This window comes from Euleptes europaea, chromosome 6, assembly GCF_029931775.1.
Source record: "Euleptes europaea isolate rEulEur1 chromosome 6, rEulEur1.hap1, whole genome shotgun sequence".
NCBI lineage: Eukaryota > Metazoa > Chordata > Lepidosauria > Squamata > Sphaerodactylidae > Euleptes > Euleptes europaea.
In genome coordinates, this window is record NC_079317.1 from 26,591,339 (window position 1) to 26,613,470 (window position 22,132).

At 42.7% G+C, this 22,132-nt stretch overlaps 2 protein-coding genes across 2 annotated transcripts in view; one reads left to right on the forward strand and one right to left on the reverse strand.

Annotated features, from left to right (window-relative positions):
• TDP1 (tyrosyl-DNA phosphodiesterase 1) overlaps positions 1 to 761 on the reverse strand; it is a 39,083-nt gene extending 38,322 nt beyond the window's left edge. Inside the window, exon 1 of the mRNA XM_056851165.1 lies at positions 189 to 761. Within this exon, the coding sequence (XP_056707143.1) occupies positions 189 to 723 (535 nt within the window). The 5' untranslated portion in view covers positions 724 to 761. The remainder of the gene's footprint in view (positions 1 to 188) is intronic.
• Positions 762 to 1,480: 719 nt separating this feature from the next.
• Positions 1,481 to 22,132, forward strand: part of EFCAB11 (EF-hand calcium binding domain 11) — a 59,137-nt gene continuing 38,485 nt past the window's right edge. The window contains exons 1-5 of the mRNA XM_056851791.1: positions 1,481 to 1,558; positions 6,493 to 6,588; positions 9,562 to 9,607; positions 13,853 to 13,954; positions 14,952 to 15,042. Of these exons, the coding sequence (XP_056707769.1) occupies positions 1,481 to 1,558; positions 6,493 to 6,588; positions 9,562 to 9,607; positions 13,853 to 13,954; positions 14,952 to 15,042 (413 nt within the window). The remainder of the gene's footprint in view (positions 1,559 to 6,492; positions 6,589 to 9,561; positions 9,608 to 13,852; positions 13,955 to 14,951; positions 15,043 to 22,132) is intronic.

Below are 22,132 nucleotides of genomic sequence, written 5' to 3' on the forward strand. Positions count from 1 at the left end.
GTTATCTAGTGAGCCTCAGCCGTGTGGGGATCTGATCCTCACTCTCGCAGCTCTTCGGCCAATACTAACCAGTACAATACACTAACTTCACAGAAGTCCATTATCAAGAGCTGGAGCTACAACAATCTGCTCAAACTAAACTTGTAAAGCAGACAGTAGAAGCTCTTGTGGTATTGGTTCATGATTACCTTTTATGTGAAGGGCTGCAGCGTTGTATTTGGACTTTATTCCTTTCACTTTGGTGAGGAAAAATCTGAAAGGATTCCCTCCATCCAACAGATCCCAAGCGTCCTGCACTTTGTCTGGCGGCTCTGCAGATTGATGGTTTAGCGAAGGTTCATTACTTGCCATCTCCTTAGGGGCACAGTCCTCTCCCTGCCTGATGCTGGCGGCGGCTGCATCTCCTCTCTCCGCCTGGCCTTTGCAATCACCCTCTTCATCGCTGCTTGAAAGGCACCAACCCAAGCCATCGGGAGGGGGTCTCTTTGGGGCCGGCGGCCCCTCCGGCGGGGAATTTCCACCCCGCAATCCCAGCGGAGAAAATTTTCGCTTGTGAGCAGCCTTCCTGGCCTCTGGACAAGAGTAACGCGGCTCGCTCGCTCGGCCTCGACCCGCCGGCTGCAGCGAAGAGGTCGAGGGCTTCTCGCAACCACCAGCTGGCTCGTCACCACTCTCATCGCTACTGGACACGGTCCATTTCCCATGCTCGCTTTCCTGGGACATGATAGGGCCAAGCGAGGTGAAGCGCGCGGGAGAACTGAGGCGACCTCTGCCCGAGAGCGACGTCTCCACTTTTGCACGAAGAACCCACTCGGCCGGCCGGCCGACCGACTCGCACCTCCGAACCGTTCAGGGAGAATCATGGAAACCCGCGCCCTGCATAATGAGCAAGGTCCCGCAGCATTGCACCCGCTTTGCTTTGTCTAAGCCTGCCCAATAGGCTGGACCACCAAGCCAGGAACGCTCTAGTGGAGCGAGGGCGGTTTGAAGTCCGTTGGCCCGCCTACATTCAAAAGGAGGGACGCGTTCCCTGCGCGCGCGCGCTGCAAACGGAATTTCTTTCCTCCCCCACTCAGGACAGCCCAAGCCCCAGGCGCTTCTTCACTGAACCCAAACCAGCCAAAGAGACCCTTGTCCTCCACAAAACTGGCACCGAGGCAAGGCAGAAAAACCCCTCCGGAAACCTTTTTTCACGCCCCTCTCTTCGGGACAGCATGGACGCTACAGAATAGAAAGGGGCGTGTCTACGGGGAGAAACGTCCGGTTCCGGTGAGCCGCGGCGACATGATTGACGCTTTCTTCGGTCAACGACGGGAAGCTGAAGGGGCTTTCCCCGCCTACTGCGTCCAATGGGGGCTTTTTCGAGCGCCCGACCAATGAACGGCGGCCTTGTGGTTGCTAGGGGGAAGTTGAATGTGGGTCGTTTGGTTGCTATGGGAAGCTTCGCGGTGAGTGCCTGTCGGCGGGCTCTTCGGCTGGCATGTGCGCGGCGGTCGGTCAGGGAGAGGAAAGCGTTGGGCGCCTTCGCGATGAGCATCAAAGGAAGCGGTGGGTGAAGGTAGGCCAGGAGGACCGTTTTCGGAGTCTCTTGCTGTGGATGCGGTCCGTTGGGTCAGGTTGCCTTGAAAGGGAAGGGAAATATAAGCTGCAGTCAGGTTGCCTTGAAAGGGAAGGGAAATATCCTTCTTTTGGAGAGACGGCAGTATTAGTTTATGGGACTATAAAGACTTCACATGATTTGATTCCAGTAAATATAACTTTATTCCAGTAGGTATAAACTTAGGTGAACTCTGTCCCCCTCGTTATGATGCAGTGAATGAAGCCACACCCCACTGAATAGACCTGAGTAAGATTCTGGGTAGACCTGCTTAGTATTGCTCGGTTAATGTAGGCAGTGTGTGTGTGTGTGGGGGGGAATAAGAACATAAGAAAGCCCCTGCTGGATCAGACCAAGGCCCATCAAGTCCAGCAGTCTGTTCACACAGCGGCCAACCAGGTGCCTCTAGGAAGCCCACAAACAAGACGACTGCCGCAGCACCATCCTGCCTATGTTCCAGGATGGAACCAACAACAACAAACAATAACCAACAACCGTGTCAAGGGGGCATGAAAGCCAAGAAATATGGGCTGAAATGTAGTTATGCAATTTCAAATGTTAATCTACAAAAATGCACAGTCTATTAATTAGTTTTGCTAGCCTATTTAACACATGTAATGGGTGAGGGTTGAACAAGGGCTTGTGGTTTCTTACCCCATTATGTGTGGAACTCCCCATCTAGAGAGTAAAGGATATATTCACCCAGCTGGCTGTCTTAGAATAGCAGGCCTTGGGCACCTTGCAGTTTGTGATTTTATTTGCACGTTTGAAGGAGTGAACTCAAGGTTGAAGTGAGTGGGAAGATAGGCAGCGTCAGTATTCTTGGGTTATGTGTCTTGCACCACCATAATAAGTGAGCAAACTGTTCATGGAGAAATACAGTGACCTATAAATAATCCAACATAACACATTGCTACTGAAATACCCTGGAATTCTTTGTTATGGAAACATGTGGTGTTATCCTTAAATTGCAACTGATGGATAGCCTTTCCTTTTCAAGCTCCCATGACCCACAGGTCTTGAGCAGTTAATAGGGAGTTGTTGTTGTTTTTTGTTATTTCTTTAAGGAAAATATGGTGGAGAGATGCTTGGCCACCGCCCGTGTTATACTTGGATCTCTATCCACCAGCAAAAAGGGGACTATTTTATCACCTGTTACGGTGGCAGGACCAATGGATAGCATCCACACTGATATCACTAATTTCCAATCTGATCTTTTAAAAAAGACTTATCTTTACAATGGGTAAGGTACAAACAAGAGGGACAAACTACGGTCAGATGCTCTATTCTTTCAGATAGTCAGAAAGTCAATTAGAAGTAATTTTGGTAGTCCAGAAAATGAATCAAGGGAGCAGGTAAGAGAGGACAGAGGTTATCTTAACCAGTCTTTTCTATTCCTCTCCCTATGTATCCTGCACATAGCTCAAACTGTAAATTTTCTAGGCATGTCATGCATGTGCTTTAGGAAAAGCTGAAGAGTTTAAAAAATGCTAAGAGAAAACTGCCTGAATGAAAAAAGACATGCAATAATATAAATATTATTTATTATGATGGAACTGTTTGTGAAATTGTATTTACAAGAAGTGATATCTACAAGTAACAATGAAGGCACATCTGATGACACAATCACATGTTCACTTTTGCTGTCGCAGTCCTGGATTCAAAATCTTGTATGTTGCTCTGCCATCTTCTGTGATTGACAATTCAGCCTGTCAGTGGGATGCTCACATGTGAAGCTGTCTTATATTGAGGCAGATTGTTGATCTGTCAAGTTTAGCATTGTTTACTCTGATTGGTTGAGGTTCTCAGATAGGGGTTAAATGGAAGGGATTGAACCTGGAACAAATACTTTGCCACTGAGCCATGGCCCGCCCATGCTGGTCAAGCGCCCATTTGGCATATGCCTTATTAATTAATTAATTAGTAGACTTCAGTCACAAAAATCTATAATGAAAATGTCTAGTAGTCTTCTATCTTATGATTAGGAGTTAGAGAAAGCTATAATGAAGACGTAGTAAGAAATCCTCAAATTGTGCAGGTGCATGGGAGTTTTTGTAAAGCATTACAAGGAGCTCATGTACCACATGTGCCTGAAATCACTGATAGTGCAATACACTGGGAGTGCCTTGAACACACTGTAGCTGCCTTACATTGAATGACAGTATTAAGCCATCTAGGCCAATATATTGGACTCTGACTGGCAGCAGCTTTGCAGTGTTCCTTATCTATCTTGGTACAATATGCAGAGTGCTTTTGATGATACATAAATGTTAAAGTTTAACAATAACAATTAAGCAGTGGTGATGTGGAAACTGAAAGCAGGTCTCAGGTGGTGTATAGATGGATGTGTATGTGTGGAACGCAGAGATGTAAAACTTTAAACAATGAGGATTCAGTTACAATGTAAATATCTCTGTCAACATATACGGTAAATGTTTTCTGAAGCTTGAAAACAGGCAAAAGGTTACCTGTGCATTCCAAGATGGTCTGTGCCTGCAGAACATCTGTTTTCCAATGCTGGCCTTACCAATAATTTTCTGTATGCAGGAATAACACTGGAGCCTGTTAACGTGTTGATTTTTCCTTAACAAAAATGAATAGCAGAGCTGATAATATGTAAGAATATGTATGTGGGCTGGCTAGAGAGAGTTTGTTGATGTTTAATCATTTACACACATTTTGTACAAAGAGCTGCTTTCTTAAATGAAATTTGTATCCCTAGTGGAATGGACAGCAGGTGTGGAGGCGGCTTTCAGACCTTCTAATAGCGTTCTGCTCTCTTTAGAAAGATCTGACAAAACAAAATCCAACAACAAAGTATGGGAATTTTTAATCTAGTCACACAATAATGTTTAAGAAGATACCTGTACCTCTTTAAAAACGCAAAGTGATGCCTAAAATGTCCAGGTTATGGTAGTATTATAAGGTAGTTTTTCTGGACAGTTTGTTCTTCCAGGTAGAAAGTTTGTTTTTATTTTGCAAATTCACTTTGAACTGATATTACAGTTTTCAGTGATTTCTTAGAACTAGAAATCTTTTCTTTGGAAAATGTAAGAGAGTTCATGTATCTGAGATGTGAGAATTACTTCCTGCTCACCTGCTGTGGGGAGGTTAACATGTCTGCTGTATTTATAGATGATATTTAGTCATTAAAATTCCAGAAGCTGATCTTTTTTGTGTGTATATTCAAAAAGTCTAAAGTACTCCTGGTGTGTTTTCAGAACCTGATAATTTGTTCATGCATTTCATTAACACTTTCTCCACAAAAGGTTTCCACTGATGATGAGCAGGCAATCAGGCTTTCTTCATTTCTGTTTGCTTTAGTTCATAAGCATGTTCCTGCATGATGCTGCAATCAATATAAAATCAAGGAATAAGAGTGCTCTATCCATTGGCCCAAAACTTGAATGAGAAATTTAGCTATTTGAGTCACTTTTAGAGTTTTAAGGTTTTTTCTCACATGACTGAAAAACTACAGAAATAGTCTAGTATATTTTTATTTTGATTAACTCAGGATTGCTTTTAACTGTTCTTTGAGACTACTTCAGTACCTGTTGAAAAAGTAATCTTAGTTGTTGCTTGGGGAGGAGGCTCAGGATACTGTAAAAGGAGCGTCGTAGTATATAAGCTGTTCGTTTTGTTTATTTAACTATTTGTACCCTGCTTTTCTCACCAAAAAGACCCAAAGTAGCATACAACAAAAATAAGAGACAATATAAATAAGATAGGAACAGAACACCATATCATGTCTTGGGCTGGTCTTTGATTCAGGGGCTGGCTGATCCAGGGCACAGAACTCAAGCCATGGACTAAGAGCCAAAGGACCACACACAAGCTTTATAACAGCAACAAGAAGGGAAAGGGAAATACATTATAGTTGACAATGTTAGTCCTCCCAGTTGTTCCCTCCTGGCTCTCCAATTCTTTCCCACAAACTAGGTTGATGATACCTAACTATGGTTAGAGTTGCATATTGGCAACCCAACGTCCGTGTGGTGTAGTGGTTAAGAGCGGTGGTTTGGAGCGGTGGGCTCTAATCTGGTGAACCGGGTTGGCTTCCCCACTCCTACACAGGAAGCCAGCTGGGTGACCTTGGGCTAGTCACAGCTCTCTTAGAGCTCTCTCAGCCCCACCTACCTCACTGGGTGTCTGTTGTGCGGGGGTGGGGGAAGGTGATTGTAAGCCGGTTTGATTCTTCTTTAAGTGGTAGAGAAAGTCGGCACATAAAAACCAACTCTTCTTCTCCTCTTGGCTTTTAAAGCTCTTGAAGTGGCTCATGGGACATGGGGCAGGTGACATTAATAGTCTGTTGGGAGGTGGTAGAGAGCATACCTTTTCCAGAGGAAAGCCCAAGTAGGGGGTGGCCCCCTCAGCACTGGGCAGGTTCATGGCTTGTGTTCAGAATGGGCACAAGGTGCTGGGGTGAGCTGACTGTGCAGGGCACAGTTAGTCAGGGTCCACATACCTCTGTGGTATTGACAACATTGCTTCAGCTGCTGCCACGTGTCCTGGGCCCTTTGTTGTAGCTTCACAATGGCCGTGCTTTCAAGGGAATAACGAGTGATTCTTGGAACGAGCATCCTCGAAACCCTAGCTGTGGTTTGATTAAAGTGAAAAGAGACCGTTTAAAAGACAGATTAGCAACTCACTTTAGATCATATCTGAACAAAGGAGTGTAGCTGTTTCACCTTGATGCTCCAAGCATTGCTTATAGAGGCTTTAATAAAATAAATGGCTTTTAAATCTCTTGTACTAACACTTTAAGGATCACAGATTGGTAATATATAATATTAGATATCAAACCAGAGCTGGGCTATAAATTCTTCTAAGTGCACAGGACCATGTTAGACACTGGGTTTTTTTGGTCCCCATTAACTTTTTTTTATACTCTTCAGGCATTTGAGGCGTGTGATGAAGGCAACAAAGGATACTTAAGCAGAGAGGACTACAAGGTTGCTGTAGTGATGCTGTTTGGCTATAAGCCCTCAAAGGTACAGTTTATTTTCTTTCACCTGTATGTCACACATGCTTTTTATTAAACATTTCATATAAGTCTTCTGGGTAAATATGCATTGGATCAGGCTATCAGTCATTTTTTCCTCTAAAAATTCAACCAAATGCCGTTTTAAGAGTTTCGGATATATTTTGTCTTGTACATATCCATACAAACAGCTTTGAAGCCAAATAATGCCTTTTGTTACCAAGAGGTGTCGCTGTTAAAACACTTTTCTTACAAATTTGGATTTGGGAAGGAAAAGCTGATTTGGTGTGATATTTTCTAGCTCTTTCAGTAGAAACTCTTTAGTGTGTGGATCAAAACTAATTTCCCTCCAAGTCTGTTGTATTTATTGTAACAGAGTAAAAGAGTTTATTAAATGAGTTACAGATTGCAGCCATTTCATCTGTCTTTTTAAAAACAGAATGATAAAATTATATTTTTATTTTCAAGGTTATTGTTTGGCTTTCTATAGAGTGAGATGTTAGATACAGTACAATTTATAAAAATGTACAGTAATATTAGAACTATAGGCGCTGTCAAAGTGCTATGACTAGTGTTTGAGCAGAAAAGCTCCCTTTGCAGTTTTGTATTAATTTTTTGCAGTCTCAGAAAAAATGTTTGTGTCAGGGGGTGAATAGACTTTTAAGAAATTAAAGTACGCAGTGACCTTCCTGCCAGCTAGGTGGCAATGACCAATTCAGGAAAAAGAAAAGTGTAGACACAGTTTGTAGTTAGTGTAGTTGTGGATCGCATCGCACTGTGGATTCCACCACGTTGGGCTGTGCAGAACATGCACTTGAATGCAAATACTGACATGCAGTCCATCAACAGCAATGCAGTGAGGGACAATAACATTGGACTTGGGTGTGAATCACAGTATGCACCCAATTGTGGTTGATCTATCAGGGCTGTGTTGCTATCAATGGAACATGCCTCAGCTTTTCCCTCTCAGCTTAAAGGACCAGCCATCACTTGGCAGAATCTCCTCTGCCCTGGTGGCTCTGTGGACCCGCTGGGCAAGAGTGTACCAAGGTGGGGCAATCACTTGGCACAGGCTGCATGGCAGCCATGCTGCAAGGACATGGCTATCATCTGGTGGATGTTGCCCTGAACAGTATAGCAGGATGTTATCCAACGGTGATTTAGGGAACTGACATGCAAGAGGCTCTGGAAAGGGCAAGGGTTGTGCTCTCTTAGCCTCTGTCAGCACAAATTGGTTTGCTTTACAGCTTAAAAGATAACCGTTGGCCTCCGAAGAACATGGCTAAGGACACGTGTCCTCTCTGCCCGAAGCTTCACCCCCTCCTGCTCTTTTGTGGCCCAAAATGAATTGAAACAAGAGGAAGACTCTCGCTTTCCTTCAGCCTACCTTCCAGCATACCCCAGTTTGGGGCCCTGTCTACACACTGCTTTGTTCTGCCAACTTTTTAGCAGCGTGAGAGCAGTGTACATGTGAGGCCTTCATTTCTCACAGGTTTTGGGAGTCTGATTGGAGCGTTAAATCTAGCATACTTTGGCGATTCCTTTTGTGCACAAGAAATCCCTTCAGACTTGCCCTTTCCCCTATTTTTCCACACAGCACAACTTCAGATGTTTGAAAATGGAAGGAGTAATAATCTACTTATTATAAATAGACCTCAGAAGAAGCCTCAGTAAGTGAAGATGTTCAGTGTGCTCAACCAATGTCAGCTCAGAAATGTTTGCTATCACCCTATAAGTAAAACCCCCCACAAATCAGTGGGTTATAGATCAAAAAGCCTGAACTGAGCCTAGAAGCTAAAATGACTAAATGGAGGCTGTCGTAATTTGGTCACATTATGAGAAGACAAGAGTCACTGGAAAAGACAGTCATGCTAGGAAAAGCTGAAGGCAGCAGGAAAAGAGGAAGATCCAGCAAGAGATGGATTGACTCTATAAAGGAAGCCACGGCCCCCAGTTTGCAAGATCTGAGCAAGACTGTTAAGGATAGGACGTTTTGGAAGACATTGATTCATAGGGTTTCCATGAGTTGGAAGCGACTTGATGGCACTTAACACACACACACAAGTCAGGCCAGTAAAATTATTACTATTAATAGGCTTGTCAGGCAGTGCAGTCCGAAACAGAGTTATACCATTCCGAGTCTATTGAAGTCAGTTGGCTTAGAATGGTGTAACTCTGTGTAGGATTGCACTCACTTGCCTAGTGAGTTCACCGCAGGAGTGAGATCTGAACTGAAGACTGGCCAGTACACTGTCTAGCAGCATGGCTGCCACCAGCATGGTGATGTTCACGTTTTGTATTAAAAAAACTAGAGAAAATACTACTTGTCTTTTATTAGGTGCCTCTTACGTTCTGCAGCACTCTTGTTCTTTCTGAACAGTTGTGAAGAAATATTTTTGTTTCGGTGTGTTTTGGAGTAGTAAAGAATCATTGTTTCGGTCCTGAGTCTTAAGAAACTGATAAGTTTAAATGTGCTACTGTCAGTATACGGCCTACCCAAAGTTAAAGATTCTATCTGTGATATTTAAAGCATCTAAGGCAAAATTCTGAATTAAGGACTATTCTTTATGAGAATGTGTAAAATGGTTTTACAGACTCTGCTTATGTACACATTTTGATGTAAGGGTTATTCTTTATTGGAATGTTCTAATTACTTTGCAGACTGTGCTTATGTACAAATAAAAAGTGAAAATGCAAATGTATTTGCTTCAGTTCATTCTCTGATGCAAATATATTTGATTCAGTGGTGTAGCAGCAGACTCTAATCTGGAGAACCGGGTTTGATTCCCCACTCCTCCACATGAAGCCTGCTGGGTGACCTGGGGCTTGTCACAGTTCTCTCCAAACTCTCTCAGCCCCACCTACCTCACAAGTTGTCTGTTGTGGGGAGAGGAAGGGAAGGTGATTGTAAGCCGGTTTGAGACTCCTTAAATGTAGAGAAAAGCAGGGTATACAAACCAACTCTTCTTCTTCTTTATTTTAGATGGAAGTAGAGTCTGTCATGGCCTCTGCGCAGCAAAGTCAATCGGGTACTATGCAAACTTTTTATTTTTAATCTTTTTTTAGTAGTTGTAAAACTTGAAACAATAGGATTTGAAAATTAAGTGTTTTGTGATGACCTGTGCTTTAAGCAAATATATTGAACTGAACTTGGAAAAACAGTATTGGTCACGTTAATTATTAAACACAGTAAAAGCCTACTGGGCATCGGCTTAAAGACACGCGTTTGTAAATTTTGTGCTAAAAACAGTACTCCTGAGCATCGTGAATAGAGAGTTTCATCCATGGGGATCTAGGGATGATCTCATTCAAGAAATCGTTTCCCCCCCTTATTCTACTAGGCAGCACAAAGTAAAGAATTCCAACTTTAAGCCATAAAAGAATGGGGAAAGAGCAGGGAAAGTTTTCCCTGCAACAATAAGTGTCAGTAGCCCCACTTGAGACTGAAATTTGTATACCAAACTAGATTCAGCCGGTCTTCAGTTTCTGCTGATTTCCCCTTCAAGATGCAGCCTCCTGTACCACATCCTGCTCTGTTCCTGGTGGTACTTCAACCCTTGGAAGGAGCTGCAGGAGGAAGGCAGAGGTGGGGAAGAGCCATTCTGCAAATGTAGATCGATTCACCGTTCTCCGGACCCAGCCTGACATCTGTAGCATTTTATTTTCTGGTGTTAAAAGGTCAACTGTTGATATTTAAAGATGAATACCTTCAGGAAATTCCTTAGTTTGTGGACTCCTCAAAGTGCCCAATCCAGTAACAAGCAATGGGATTTTAGAATTTATGCTTGTACCAGAACAAAACTGGGTTGAAAATCTGAGTGGAAGAGGTTCTTTAAAGACGTATTGTTCTCAGTACAAGTAGAAAGAAAGGTTTGCTTTTTTAAAATAAAGAAAATGAAACGAAAGGAGTCCTTCTGCTAGTACTAGCCACCTTCACTTTACCTTGGTACAGTCAGGGTAGTATATAGGTGATCTGTTATTCTACCTTTATTATCAAGATTCTCCTGGGCTCCGCTGCTATTTATTTCCTTTTCGTTAGTTTGTAGCCCCACATTCATGAGAACAGGGTGCTGATGTTGCCCGTGCCTTTTTTCAGCTCCTGTTTTATTCCTTCCATTGCCACTTTTAGCATCAGGTAGTAGCTTCCTTTGAACCACTTCATTTGCTGGCAGATAAGAATCCTGAAAATAAAACTGGATGGATTGTTGAGTTGAATTAACACAAATATTGCCAATCCCAATGCAGCTTTTGTGCTGAAAAACATGAAAACCTTTTATGAAAAATGAATGGGAAACACATCCTTTTGAGACTTTTCTGCAGTCTTGTGTATTTGTGACTCTTGAGGGGAAGGTAGAATGGAACTATGCTACTTTGAAATATGCTGCTTCAAACTGGGTGCAGTGGATAATTTATTTACTTTATTTATACCCCACTTTTCTCCCCAAGGCACTTTTCTCTCCAAAGCAGCTTGTATCATTCTCCTCTCTTCCATTTATACTGAGAATATGTGACTGGATCAAGGTCACCCAGTAAGCTTCCATAACAGAGTGGGGGCTCCCAATTGGGTCTCCCTGATCCTAGTCTGACACTGTAACCACTACACGACACCAGCTCTCTGCGTTCTTCATGCTTTCCTATATGAAAAGCTCCCTGAAACTAGGGTCATTTATGCATGGGAGTTTTACCTGAGGTTCGTTGCTGGCTGGACCCACACTTTCCTGTTGGGAATCTATGCACCAGCAGTCTCCAAGCTCAAATCAAGTCCCCGCTCCTTTAAATGCTGCTTTGTAATTGGCTTACTTTGTGATGCTTACTATGAGAGAACCCCCCCCCCCGCAAACCCAATTGCCAAATAAAAAAGCATTTTAAGAAGAAAAACAAAAAATGAGCAGTCTGAAAGGGGGGGAAATATAAACCCCGTTTTTAAAAAGTCTTTCTTCTGCTCAGAAAGAGCTCCCAGGAAGCATTTGAATCCCAGCCTCTTTACTCGCTCCTTTGTAATTGTCTGCATGCTTTCTGTGATAGAAACCAAGCTTGGGTGTGCTGAGCTTTGCATTATGCTTGGAGATTTTACCTGGGCTGAGCTCAGGGGAGAGGAAAGAATCGTGTTAACAGAGGAACAGGAAGGTCCGGGATTTGTGAGGGCTGGCAGCGAGGTCATGTCTATTGGAGGGAAAACTCATGCATACCTCCAAGGAACAACTGAGACAGACCGGGGCAAATTTGAGTGAAAGCACCCATGCATAAATTACCTAGGAGACTGGTACAACCAGGATAAGGGCAGTCTAAAACCTTTCTCCCTGATGTGCTAATTGTTGACTTGCTGAAGTTCGTTTTTTTAAAACTTGGGGAGAATTAAAAATAATTTCTCCACCTTCCACCTCATTCTGCTGCACGTGTAGACCATGTCTACTACTTTGCTTTTGAAATGAGAAGAGGTAGGATCTCATATCTATACCTGTTTCCCGATGGATGATTTTGTAAGACCTTGCTTGCATCTGAGACAGAGGAGGCTTACGTCAATCACAGAGTTGGCTCAGCTCAGGATTCTCTGGATCTTTTATGAGGTACCAATCCAGCATTACCCTGACCTGGATGGGCCAGGTTAGCTTGATCTCATCAGACCTTGAAAAATAAGCAGGAGTGAGCCCTGGCTAGTACTTGGGTGGGAGACCACTAAGGAAGTCTAGGGTTGCTACGCAGAGGCAGGCAACAGCAAACCACCTCTGTTCATCTCTTGCCTTGAAAACCCTTCTGGTTCACCATAAGTCAGCTTTGACAGTACAGCACTTTCCACCACCAATCCAGCATCTCTTCACTAGTTAGGGACAACTCTGTTCCCATGACTATTCCAGAAATGTTGTGAAATCGCACACATCTGGTTTTCCATTGTTCTTCATTTGTCAGATTGGTCCTGAAAACTACTTTTGTGCCACTTGACTTGGAACTTGTAAGAATATATTAAACTGGGAAGTTTATTTATAGTGGTGTACTTTAAACAATATGTAAAAGAGAATGAATACCATAATACTTATATACACATGTTTAGTTAACACTCTACTCCTCCACCAAATATGTAATCAGCATAAGAGGCTTGTCGGTAACATTTCAACCCTGTTAACCCATGTTGCATTCATAAAACTAAAATACAGGCTGGTGAGCAGAAGAATGTAGCTTTGCATTGAACTAAAATGAATGCGTACTGGGAAATCTTTGTAGGTGGTGGCTTTTTTTATCAGGGTCACTACATAATAGAAAAACTGTGCATTAATAAAATTGGATGTTCAAGCACGCAAATGCCGCCTGTTTAGGCAGTCCTTGCTATTAAAGAAATTGTACAGTATGGTTAAGAACATAATAATTTAAGCCAGCATGGTATTTTTGGTCTTAGAAACAGAAAATGTACATGTAAACAAAAAGTGGTTATTTTTAAATCGGAGAAAAGAAACCAATTCCTAGAGTGGATTTGAATTCTCCGACAGCACATAGACTTAAAGTGTTGTGTCCCAAACCTCTGCCAGGGATCCAAAGAACTACCCCCAAGGACTTCACCATTTCTGGTGGCTTTTTTTACTTTTTGGTTTGAAGAGCAGACCCCTTGGCATGTCCTGACCTGCTTCAAAAGTTCCCTCAGTTTTCAAAAAGAGGGATGCCTCTTGGTGCAGGACAGGGGGTACTTCCCAAGAAGCTCTGACTGATTTTCCATCAGAAAAGTAGCCTGGTTTAAACAGTATTACCTTGTAGGTTTAATCGCCTATATTTATTTAAAACATATCTACGCCACCTTTCCACCCAAATAGGTTCCCCAAGGCAGTAGTTATAAAAACCTTGAACATTTCTACGTTAAATTTTCAAGGCATTAAAATAGAATTTAAAATACAAGAGCCTAGAAAATATGTTAACAATTCAATAGTACATATAAACGCACACAATACAACCAGGGAGGCGGACCAGTAACAGTTTACTTGGAGGTAAGACCTGTTGGAATCACCAAGATGTACTTCTGAATAAAGATGTTTAAGTCTGCAATTACAGTCTGATGAAGAAGTGAGATGCTGTGCATAATTCCTACTTCAAGATTTCTTTTTTCATTTGCAGTGCAGTCCTAAGCCAAGTTTCACCGTTCTCAGCCCATTGACTTAGTGTACTTAGAAATGTATAACTCTGTTTAGGATTGCACTGCTAAAATATTACAAGGGCTTTACTGCTTGAATTATAAGTACTTGTAGTAGGAATAATGTTATACTTCTGTTGATACATGTCCATTTCTCCAGGTGTATCTCCTGAGGAGTTTCTCAATCTTATGAGCACAAAGAAGACTGCACAGTTGTACCACAGCGAAGCAAGACATCTCTTCACTGCTTTTGACATGCAATGTAAGCTTTTCTTCTGTGTCAGATAACTGAAAGTGGACTTGTCCACTGAGCCAAATATAGCGCATGATTGGATATAGCAGCTGTGCATGCTGTAGTGGGGGGGCGTGTTTCCACAGGTCCCTGGCTAGAGCTGGTGCCTTGAGAAAGAGAGGGATCCAAGCAGCGTAGGAAGCATTAAGGTGGCAGATGTAAAAGCCAAGCTGTTATACCTTTGGAGTTTCTAAGAGGTAGACTTGGTAAGTTTAGAATAGGAGTGCCTTCTCACAAAGTGCATTGCAACAAGAGCCCAGTAACCTGTAGTACTGAAAGCGCCTATTGTTGTATCTCCTAGGTTTAATTTTGCTTAGTAGCAAAAAATCCATGAACAGCAGACATCCTTGCAAAGGGCAAAGAGTGGAGGTCCTGAATATACATGTACAAGTGGGGGGGGGGCGCAAAACTTGCAGAGGGGGGATTCCCCCCATTGCTGAGGCTGCCAAGGCAGCAACACCCCACCCCCCCCAAGTCCCGACCTCTAGGCATCTGTCAGCGTCTCACCAGAGCAGCTGCCCATAGGCTGGGAGGGGGACACTGGAAGCTGCCAACAGTAAATGTGTTCTCTGCAGAAGCGCAGAGAATGCTTTCTTTAGTTTTGGGGGGATTTAAACCCTCCAGGTTTGTTTTTTTTCAGTTTAAGATTTTTCTGTAGATTTAGTGGGTCCCCTAAGTCTGCAGAAAAACCTGTTGGGGGTCAGTCTGCCCCCTATCTGTGGATTTAGAAATCCGTAGGCAGGGGGCAGACTTGGGAATTAGATATATAGACTGGGAATGTCATAGGCCTTTCTTTAAATCTGCGAGGGAGCTATATTCTTGGAAAGATTTTTCTAGTTAGTGTGGTAGAATCCCTGCTTCCGAAAATGTCAAAACATGTCTTAGAACCCTTTTTAATTAATGCATTGCTGTTCTAAATATTTAAAAGCCTTTCAACAAGCCTTTTAATTTGGTTCCCTCCTGTAAGGTAAAGGATTTTTATCTTTGGATGATTTCAAAACAGCCTTCAGAATCGTTGCACCAAAATTACCAGAGAGAACCATAGTTGAAGCATTCAGGTAAGGCTGTCTTCTTACCATGTAGGTTTATTGTGGTATCCGGTTACATTGGGCTCAGCACTGAGGCACAAAGAAATTCCCACAGACCATAATGGAGCCCTACTTTCTCTCCACACGCACACAAACACACACCCGCAGTACTGGTTTTGCACAACTCCGTGTGCTCTTCTCAGGATTCCAGCCCACTGCATCCATGCCATTATACAATTTTATTAATTTTCAAAAGCTTCATATAGCAGGTTTGGAATAAATTCACTAGTAGGGACGCAAAAGACTAAAAGAAGAAGAAAATGGTTTGGATCCAGCAATGTGCAAGCCAGGAAAAAAACAAAACATAGCATAATTCAACTTGTGGAAGGTCTGTGCAACATCTACCACTCCCTTCCTAGTTTATTTATCTTCACACGGACTGGCATGCACTCATAAGATCTTGTGCCACAATCTCCTCCCTCTCCTGTAGTGTACCTCTGGGATGCGTTTTGAGAATAAAGAACCTGTTAAGTTCACTTCCTGGAATCCCAGATTGGTTGCTCAGTGTCTTGCTCAAGCGGAAACGCAACTGGGGATATAATAAGTTTGACTTGGCGCAAGACGGTTTTTTATCTTCTTCCATTCTCGCTTGTGCAAGAGCCCTGGCACAAGTGGAAATTTTGCACTGGATCCAACCCAGTATCTTGGTGCAGTATCTTGTGCACTGCTGCTTGCTGAGCCTTTTTATTGCTGCAAAATTTTGACATGTAGAGGGAAACTCAAGGGCATCATTAATCAGCAAATGCTCCCTACTGCAGTGCAGAGCACACACCATTAAGAGATAGCATGTTCCACGCTGGCCACTTAAGAATACACGCAGCACTTATACAAACAAGAACAATAGTTGCCTGCTGAGGTCAGAACACAGGTGGTTGTACAAGCTGTTTACTCTGTGTGTCTGTATGCAGAACTGAACACTCTTCTCTTTTTTTGCTCTTTAGCTCTTTGCAACAGCAGTGTTTCTCTAAACAGCTTTCGCTCCCATTGGTGAAGAAAATGGGATTTCATTTTGTTATTGTTGCAATATATTCAGGATGCGCAGGGCAAAGATTTTCTTCGCCTGTGCGTTAATCTCTATAGAGAATGTGAAACACTAAAATGAACATAAATTGACAGTAGGTGTGTTGAACCATATGGTGGTGCTAAATAGCCTTTAAAAGGGAAGTAATGAGAAAGGATATAGTAGATTATTCCAAACGAGAGTACGTGTGCTTGATATCATTGGAATCTTCATTGTAGTCTTGCGTGACATTAACACCATGTTGCTGTTCAAAATAAATTCTTGAAATTTACATCTTGACCAATACTGTTATGATCTATGCAAAATACTTGTAGCAATTTATGTCTGAAGTTGTTATTTGGCATCACTGTCAGTATGCTTTGATCTTGACTATACAACATGAAATTATTTTAAGAGGAAGAATAAGCATCAGCTTCCTTCTCCGTGCTCTCTCTTATTCCATGAAAACACATTACATACCTGGGGAACAATCCTCAAGAGTGCTCTGCTGTACTGATAGGGCTCCCCTTTTGTCCTTCCCGTCAGCAGAGTCACCTAAACTTAACATACTCCAGGTGTACTTGGGAGCCAGAATGTCACACAGCCTAGCAGGCATATACCTATGCTCTGCACTGCCCAATTCCTGCCTGGATTTGCAGGATCAAAACAAGTTGCTAATGTACGTGATCAGAAATAGAGTAGCTCCAGCAATTGCTGTGTGGTCTTTGCCCCCTGGGATATCAAGCTTCCACGTATGGCTGGTGTTTGCTAGGCCTTGAAAGGGAGAGAAAAGAAAGGAAAGGGATAATTTTCTTCCCTGGAGGTTTTTAAGCAGAGGCTAGATGGCCATCTGTCAGCAATGCTGATTTTATGACCTTGGGCAGTTCATGGGAGGGAGGCCATCTTGGCCATCTTCTAGGGGTCACTGAGGGTGTGTGTGGGAGGTAGTTGTGAGTTTTCTGCATTGTGCAGGGGTTTGGACTAGATGACCTTCGTGGTCCCTTCCAACTCTATGATTCTATGTCCACACAGCAACAGTTGGCAGATTACTGATATCTGGACATCTTGGTGTCTTGCTAACATATTTGAAACCTTCTGTAGAGTTTTTTTAGCCCAGTCTTCTACAACAATTCTATCAGTTAGCACAAGTTTAAATGGATGTAGGTGGTCCGACAAAACGATCTGGCAATAAATCATCATATTCCAGCTTCACGTCAGGTGTTGTCCAAGCTGTTGTCATAAGACATTCCAGGAAAGATTGTTGTTCTGAAGTGTCAATTTATGTTTCTATTACAAGTTTTGTGCCTGTGAAAAGAGTTCATGATGGGGGGGGGGAGGCAGGACAAAGAGGAGGACATTTTCTCTCCCTCTCTATATCCCCATCCATCCTTCAATTCTCCTGTGTGAGTAAGATATCCAGCTTCTGCACCTCAATCATTTGCTGGATCGGAAACTGTGGGTATAAGTCAGGTGCACATCTAAATGAGCTTATGAGCATAGATGCTTTGTATCTGCACTGTTCTGTGTTCAGTGGAATAAACCCTCAGATTTGGATTCAAATGTACATCCTGATGGGGATGTGTATCCAAATGAGCCTTTCTATTAAAAGTAGGGTAATGCAGATAGTATCAGCACTCAGGTGTGCATTTGGATGTATATCTACTTTAAGTGCATAGTTCATGATCCAGTTAAGGAAATGTGTGCTTTCATGTGAGGACCTTCATGTGTGGAAACTGCTCAATCACACTGTCATATTGAATCAGACCACTGGTCCATTGAGGCCAGTGCTGTCTTTTCAGACTGGCAGCAGCTCTCCAGGGTCACAGGTGGACATCTTTCACATCATCTCCTACCTGGTCCTTTTAGTTGGAGATGCCTGGGACTGAACCTGGGTCTTTCTCCGTGCCAATCAAGTTCTCTACCACTGAGCCATAGTTGTTCCCCTTCCTGATCCCCTTCCAAGTCCCCTCCGTAGGTGGATCGAGGCACCTTGGCTTTGGGAGGAACTGATGCAGCCCCTCAAATTCAACTGGGAGATACCTGGTTTGAGGGGCTGTGAAGTGTCTCCTCAGGTGGGGTTCCTTGTGGAGCAAATACTGATGCCATCCCTCCGGTTGAATCAGGAAATATTGCAGTATAGAGTGGAGTTGGTGGGTTTCCTCTTGTGGGGGGGGGTTGGGCTCAGAGGGACAAACACCCTTAGAGATACATTCCCCAAGGCTAGCTCCCTACCTGAAGTACTTTTTAAAACTGTAAGGAGGGGAGTTCCTATTTTACTAATTCAAGAAGCTACTAATCCAGTTGTATTCACTTACTGTTGACAAGGAAGCCTCTGTCTTAAATGTAACACAGGAGCATAGAAGTTATTCAGAAAAGTAAAATGTGAACTGATGTAAAAGACTACTGATTGGTAATTTTTTTTAAATTTTAGTTTTGCTCATTCACAACTATAATCAATGATGTGTTGACGGAAACGTAGCAAATTTATGGGTAGAGAGGCTATTCTCCGTGTGCTTTGGTAGTCTGCACCTCAAAAGAAATGTCTCAATCCAGGAAATAAAATGAGGAAACAGATTTCCACAGGTGGATTTTCCTTACTGGGCATGCAGAAGCCCTTAAATGTGAGGCAAAAGGACAAAATCCAGCAAGTCGGCAGTGTACGTGATTTGCCCTAGAAACTTCCTCCGTGCCTAAGGCTTGTGCACCAGCATCTAAGCCACCATCTGCAGGTGCGGCAGCAAGTCTGCAGCTGATGGCTGCTTCCACGATTCCCCTAGATCAGGATATGCAAGATGACATTAAAAAAGCGGATGGTATCTCCTACTGTGATCTGCATTTTATGCTGATTTACACTTAAATGAATAGGGTAACACTAAAGGCATACTGATGCCTGTGGTGTTTTTTTTTTTTTTTTGTTCTGCTCCTATTCTAAAATGACCTCATTGTTTCTTTCTTGTAATTATTCAGTAATGCAAAAATACCCCGGTTTTGTGTAGGTATCTTCAGTTGTGATCTTGTGCTCTTTATGAAATTTTGATTTAGACATGTACTGCAGAGCGACTATGAAACATTCATCTTCTCATGGCTAGTTGCCATGGGAACATAGTACACAGTGCAATGTCATTCCGGTTCTGGTGATGTCTGCAGTCGTTTGTGATTTTTCCTCCCCTTTGTTGTTCTCTTTCTTAGGCAAGTGTGTGGCAGCCCCTTCATCCAAGTATGCGTGCTGTTGCGCGAGCGCACGTCTCATAAAACAATCTCAAACAGCTACCATTGCCTGCCTGCGTGCTTTTGTCCATGGGCACAGTTTTTGGCTGAATCTGTTTGAAAAAGTTGATAACTCTTGCTGTTTTGGTTGTGTAGAATGAGGTGTAAAATATCACCCGTGCCCAAGATAGCAGGTGTTCTTTTTTTTTTCTCATTCTGAAATGAGGAATTAACCTCTCCTGGACACTAGCTGACATTTGATCATCAAGACTGAAAATGATTTCCTTCTCCTTCGCTGCCACCTTCTGTATTCTTCCCTGCGGTAGATCATCCATCTGCTAAGAAATTACCCAAAGGCCAGTTCAGACACAGGAAATGTTTAATAGGGTTGCAGGGAAATAAAATGTATCAGCAAGCAAAATGGTTTGGTTCAACGTAGGAAACACAAATTGCTTCATCTTTTTTATGAATATTATTTCCCATGTTCAGACTGCAGTCCTCCACCATCCAGGGCATCCTGTTTTTTCATTTGCCTCGCAAGTTCCATTTGCAGCCGTCTTGCATTACTACCACTGCAAACACCATCTTAGACCTGCTCCCCGACCGTTCCCTGTTCCCTCCTACAAATGTGGTTGCATTGATGGGCTCACCTAGTATTTTCCAAATGGCTGGTGGTGAAGGGCAAAAATAGTGCTGGGTTGTGTAAACTACTTGTTGTTGTGCTAACTAGCTCCATGAACAAGACGGGCTTTGGGGCTTGATCTGTTAATACTCAGCTTCTCCCAGATCCTGTACTCACAGAACTTGCACTCCCCCCCCCTTTTCCGCTGAAGTAAATATTTGGGAGATACACCCCAAGGGGGTTTGGTGCTTGTGTTTCTTCAGCAGCTGCCCCCTATGCTACGTAGCCAAATCACTTGAGAGGACTTTTTAAAGGATATGGTATAGGAGGGGAGGGGAGGGGGGTTTCCTCTTCAAAGAAAATAAAATCCCACTGAGCATAGCCAGCCCCTTGGTTGTACCTGAGGTACAAAGAGAAATAAAAGGGCGGCACCAATCACTAAGAGATAGGGTTGCCAGGTCCCTCTTCACCACCGACAGGAGGTTTTTGGGGCGGAGCCTGAGGAGGGCAGGGTTTGGGGAGGGGAGGGATTTCGATGCCATAGAGTCCAATTGCCAAAGCGACCGTTTTCTCCAGGTGAACTGATCTCTATCGGCTGAAGATCAGTTGTAATAGCAGGAGATCTCCAGCTAGTACCTGGAGGTTGGCAACCCTACTAGGAGATGAAAGTTGAAAAGGCCAAGGACTATGGTACAAAATAAGGTAAAAATATATATATTATTCAGTTAAAACTCCCTAAATTCCACACGCATTTCGCCAGGCGGCTTCTTCAGGGGGATCTGTTAGTCTTGCAGTGATTGTCTAAAAAGAGTACAAGATCTGTAGGCTAAATGAATAATAAAATATATTTTTACCTTATTTTGCACCATTAGCCTTGCCCTTATTTTTTTTATCTCCTTGTACCTGAGATATAGCCACTAAGCGACATCTCTACTTTTCTGTAATACTGTTTGTGAACCTTTCATTCTGAAAGCTACATAACTGGAAATTACACAGCAGCTGTGCCAGAATACACCATTACTTTTTTTACTAGCAAGCACGAATCAATAACAATTACTGGCCCTCCTTCTAGTGTTTTTCGTTTATGTGTTTTTATTAAATTATGTTATAATTTAACTGTATTTTTAATTGCTTAAAATATTTTAATTTTTTTTAATGTTTGCCATTTCATGGACCCTGATTGGGTGGAAAGGTAGCATAAAATGTTTTAAATAAATAAATACTTACGATAATCTTTTGAAGAGAGACAAAGATAAGTGTTTTGGGTGGTTGCAATGTTTTAATGGGAATTAGCAAATGAGAAGCACATAACATGTCGTCACTTAGAGCTGTATGCGTCTTTAGTCAGAAATCAAATGGCGTTTGTTCAGTGCTACCTTTTTGTGTTGTTCTTAGAACATTTGGGAAATCCATGAATTGGTCTGAACGATTGTTGCAGTGCTGGCATTGTGATTCTGATACCAGCAGCTGGATTAGGGTGGCCAACCTCCAGGTACTAGCTGGAGATCTCCTGCTATTACAACTGATCTCCAGCTGATAGAGATCAGTTCACCTGGAGAAAATGGCTGCTTTGGCAATTGGACTCTATGGCACCTCTCCCAAAACCCTGCCCTCCTCAGGCTCCACCCCAAAAACCTCCCGCCAGTGGCGAAGAAGGACCTGGCAGCCCTAAACTGGATGCTAAACTGAGGATTACCAAGTAGTGAATGAAGGGTCAGGAATGTAACCAGTCATTAATTATTCAATTTTGTCCTTCTCCCTTTCTTATTTACTGTTATAGTTTCAAAAAGCGCATTTCAGTGGGCAACAGGAAGACTTTCAAAGTACGTGCGACTTAGGAGTTCTTTCATTCATTTTTCTTGACTTTGCTTTCTGAGTTGTACAGTTCTTTTGAGGAGACAATATCCACGATTGGCATCATCTCAAAAAATAAAAGTGAAAATATCCTTGACTGATGAGATATGCCATTGTTTATTGGTACTGAATAGGAAACATTTATACATGTTTTCATAACTTGGGCCTTCTCTCTATGGCAGAGAAAAGTTCAGTGGTGCAAAGAAATGTCGTTTGGCCTCCCGCCATGTGGCTTCTTTCTGCATTCTTGAATTTTTACTTTTATTTTTATCACTGGTAAAATACTGCATTTTAAAATGTTTTGCAAACGTTATTTTTTTCTTGCAAGTGTGTGAGGTTCCAACTTCTCCAGCCCTGCCTGCTGGCCTTCAGCTGTC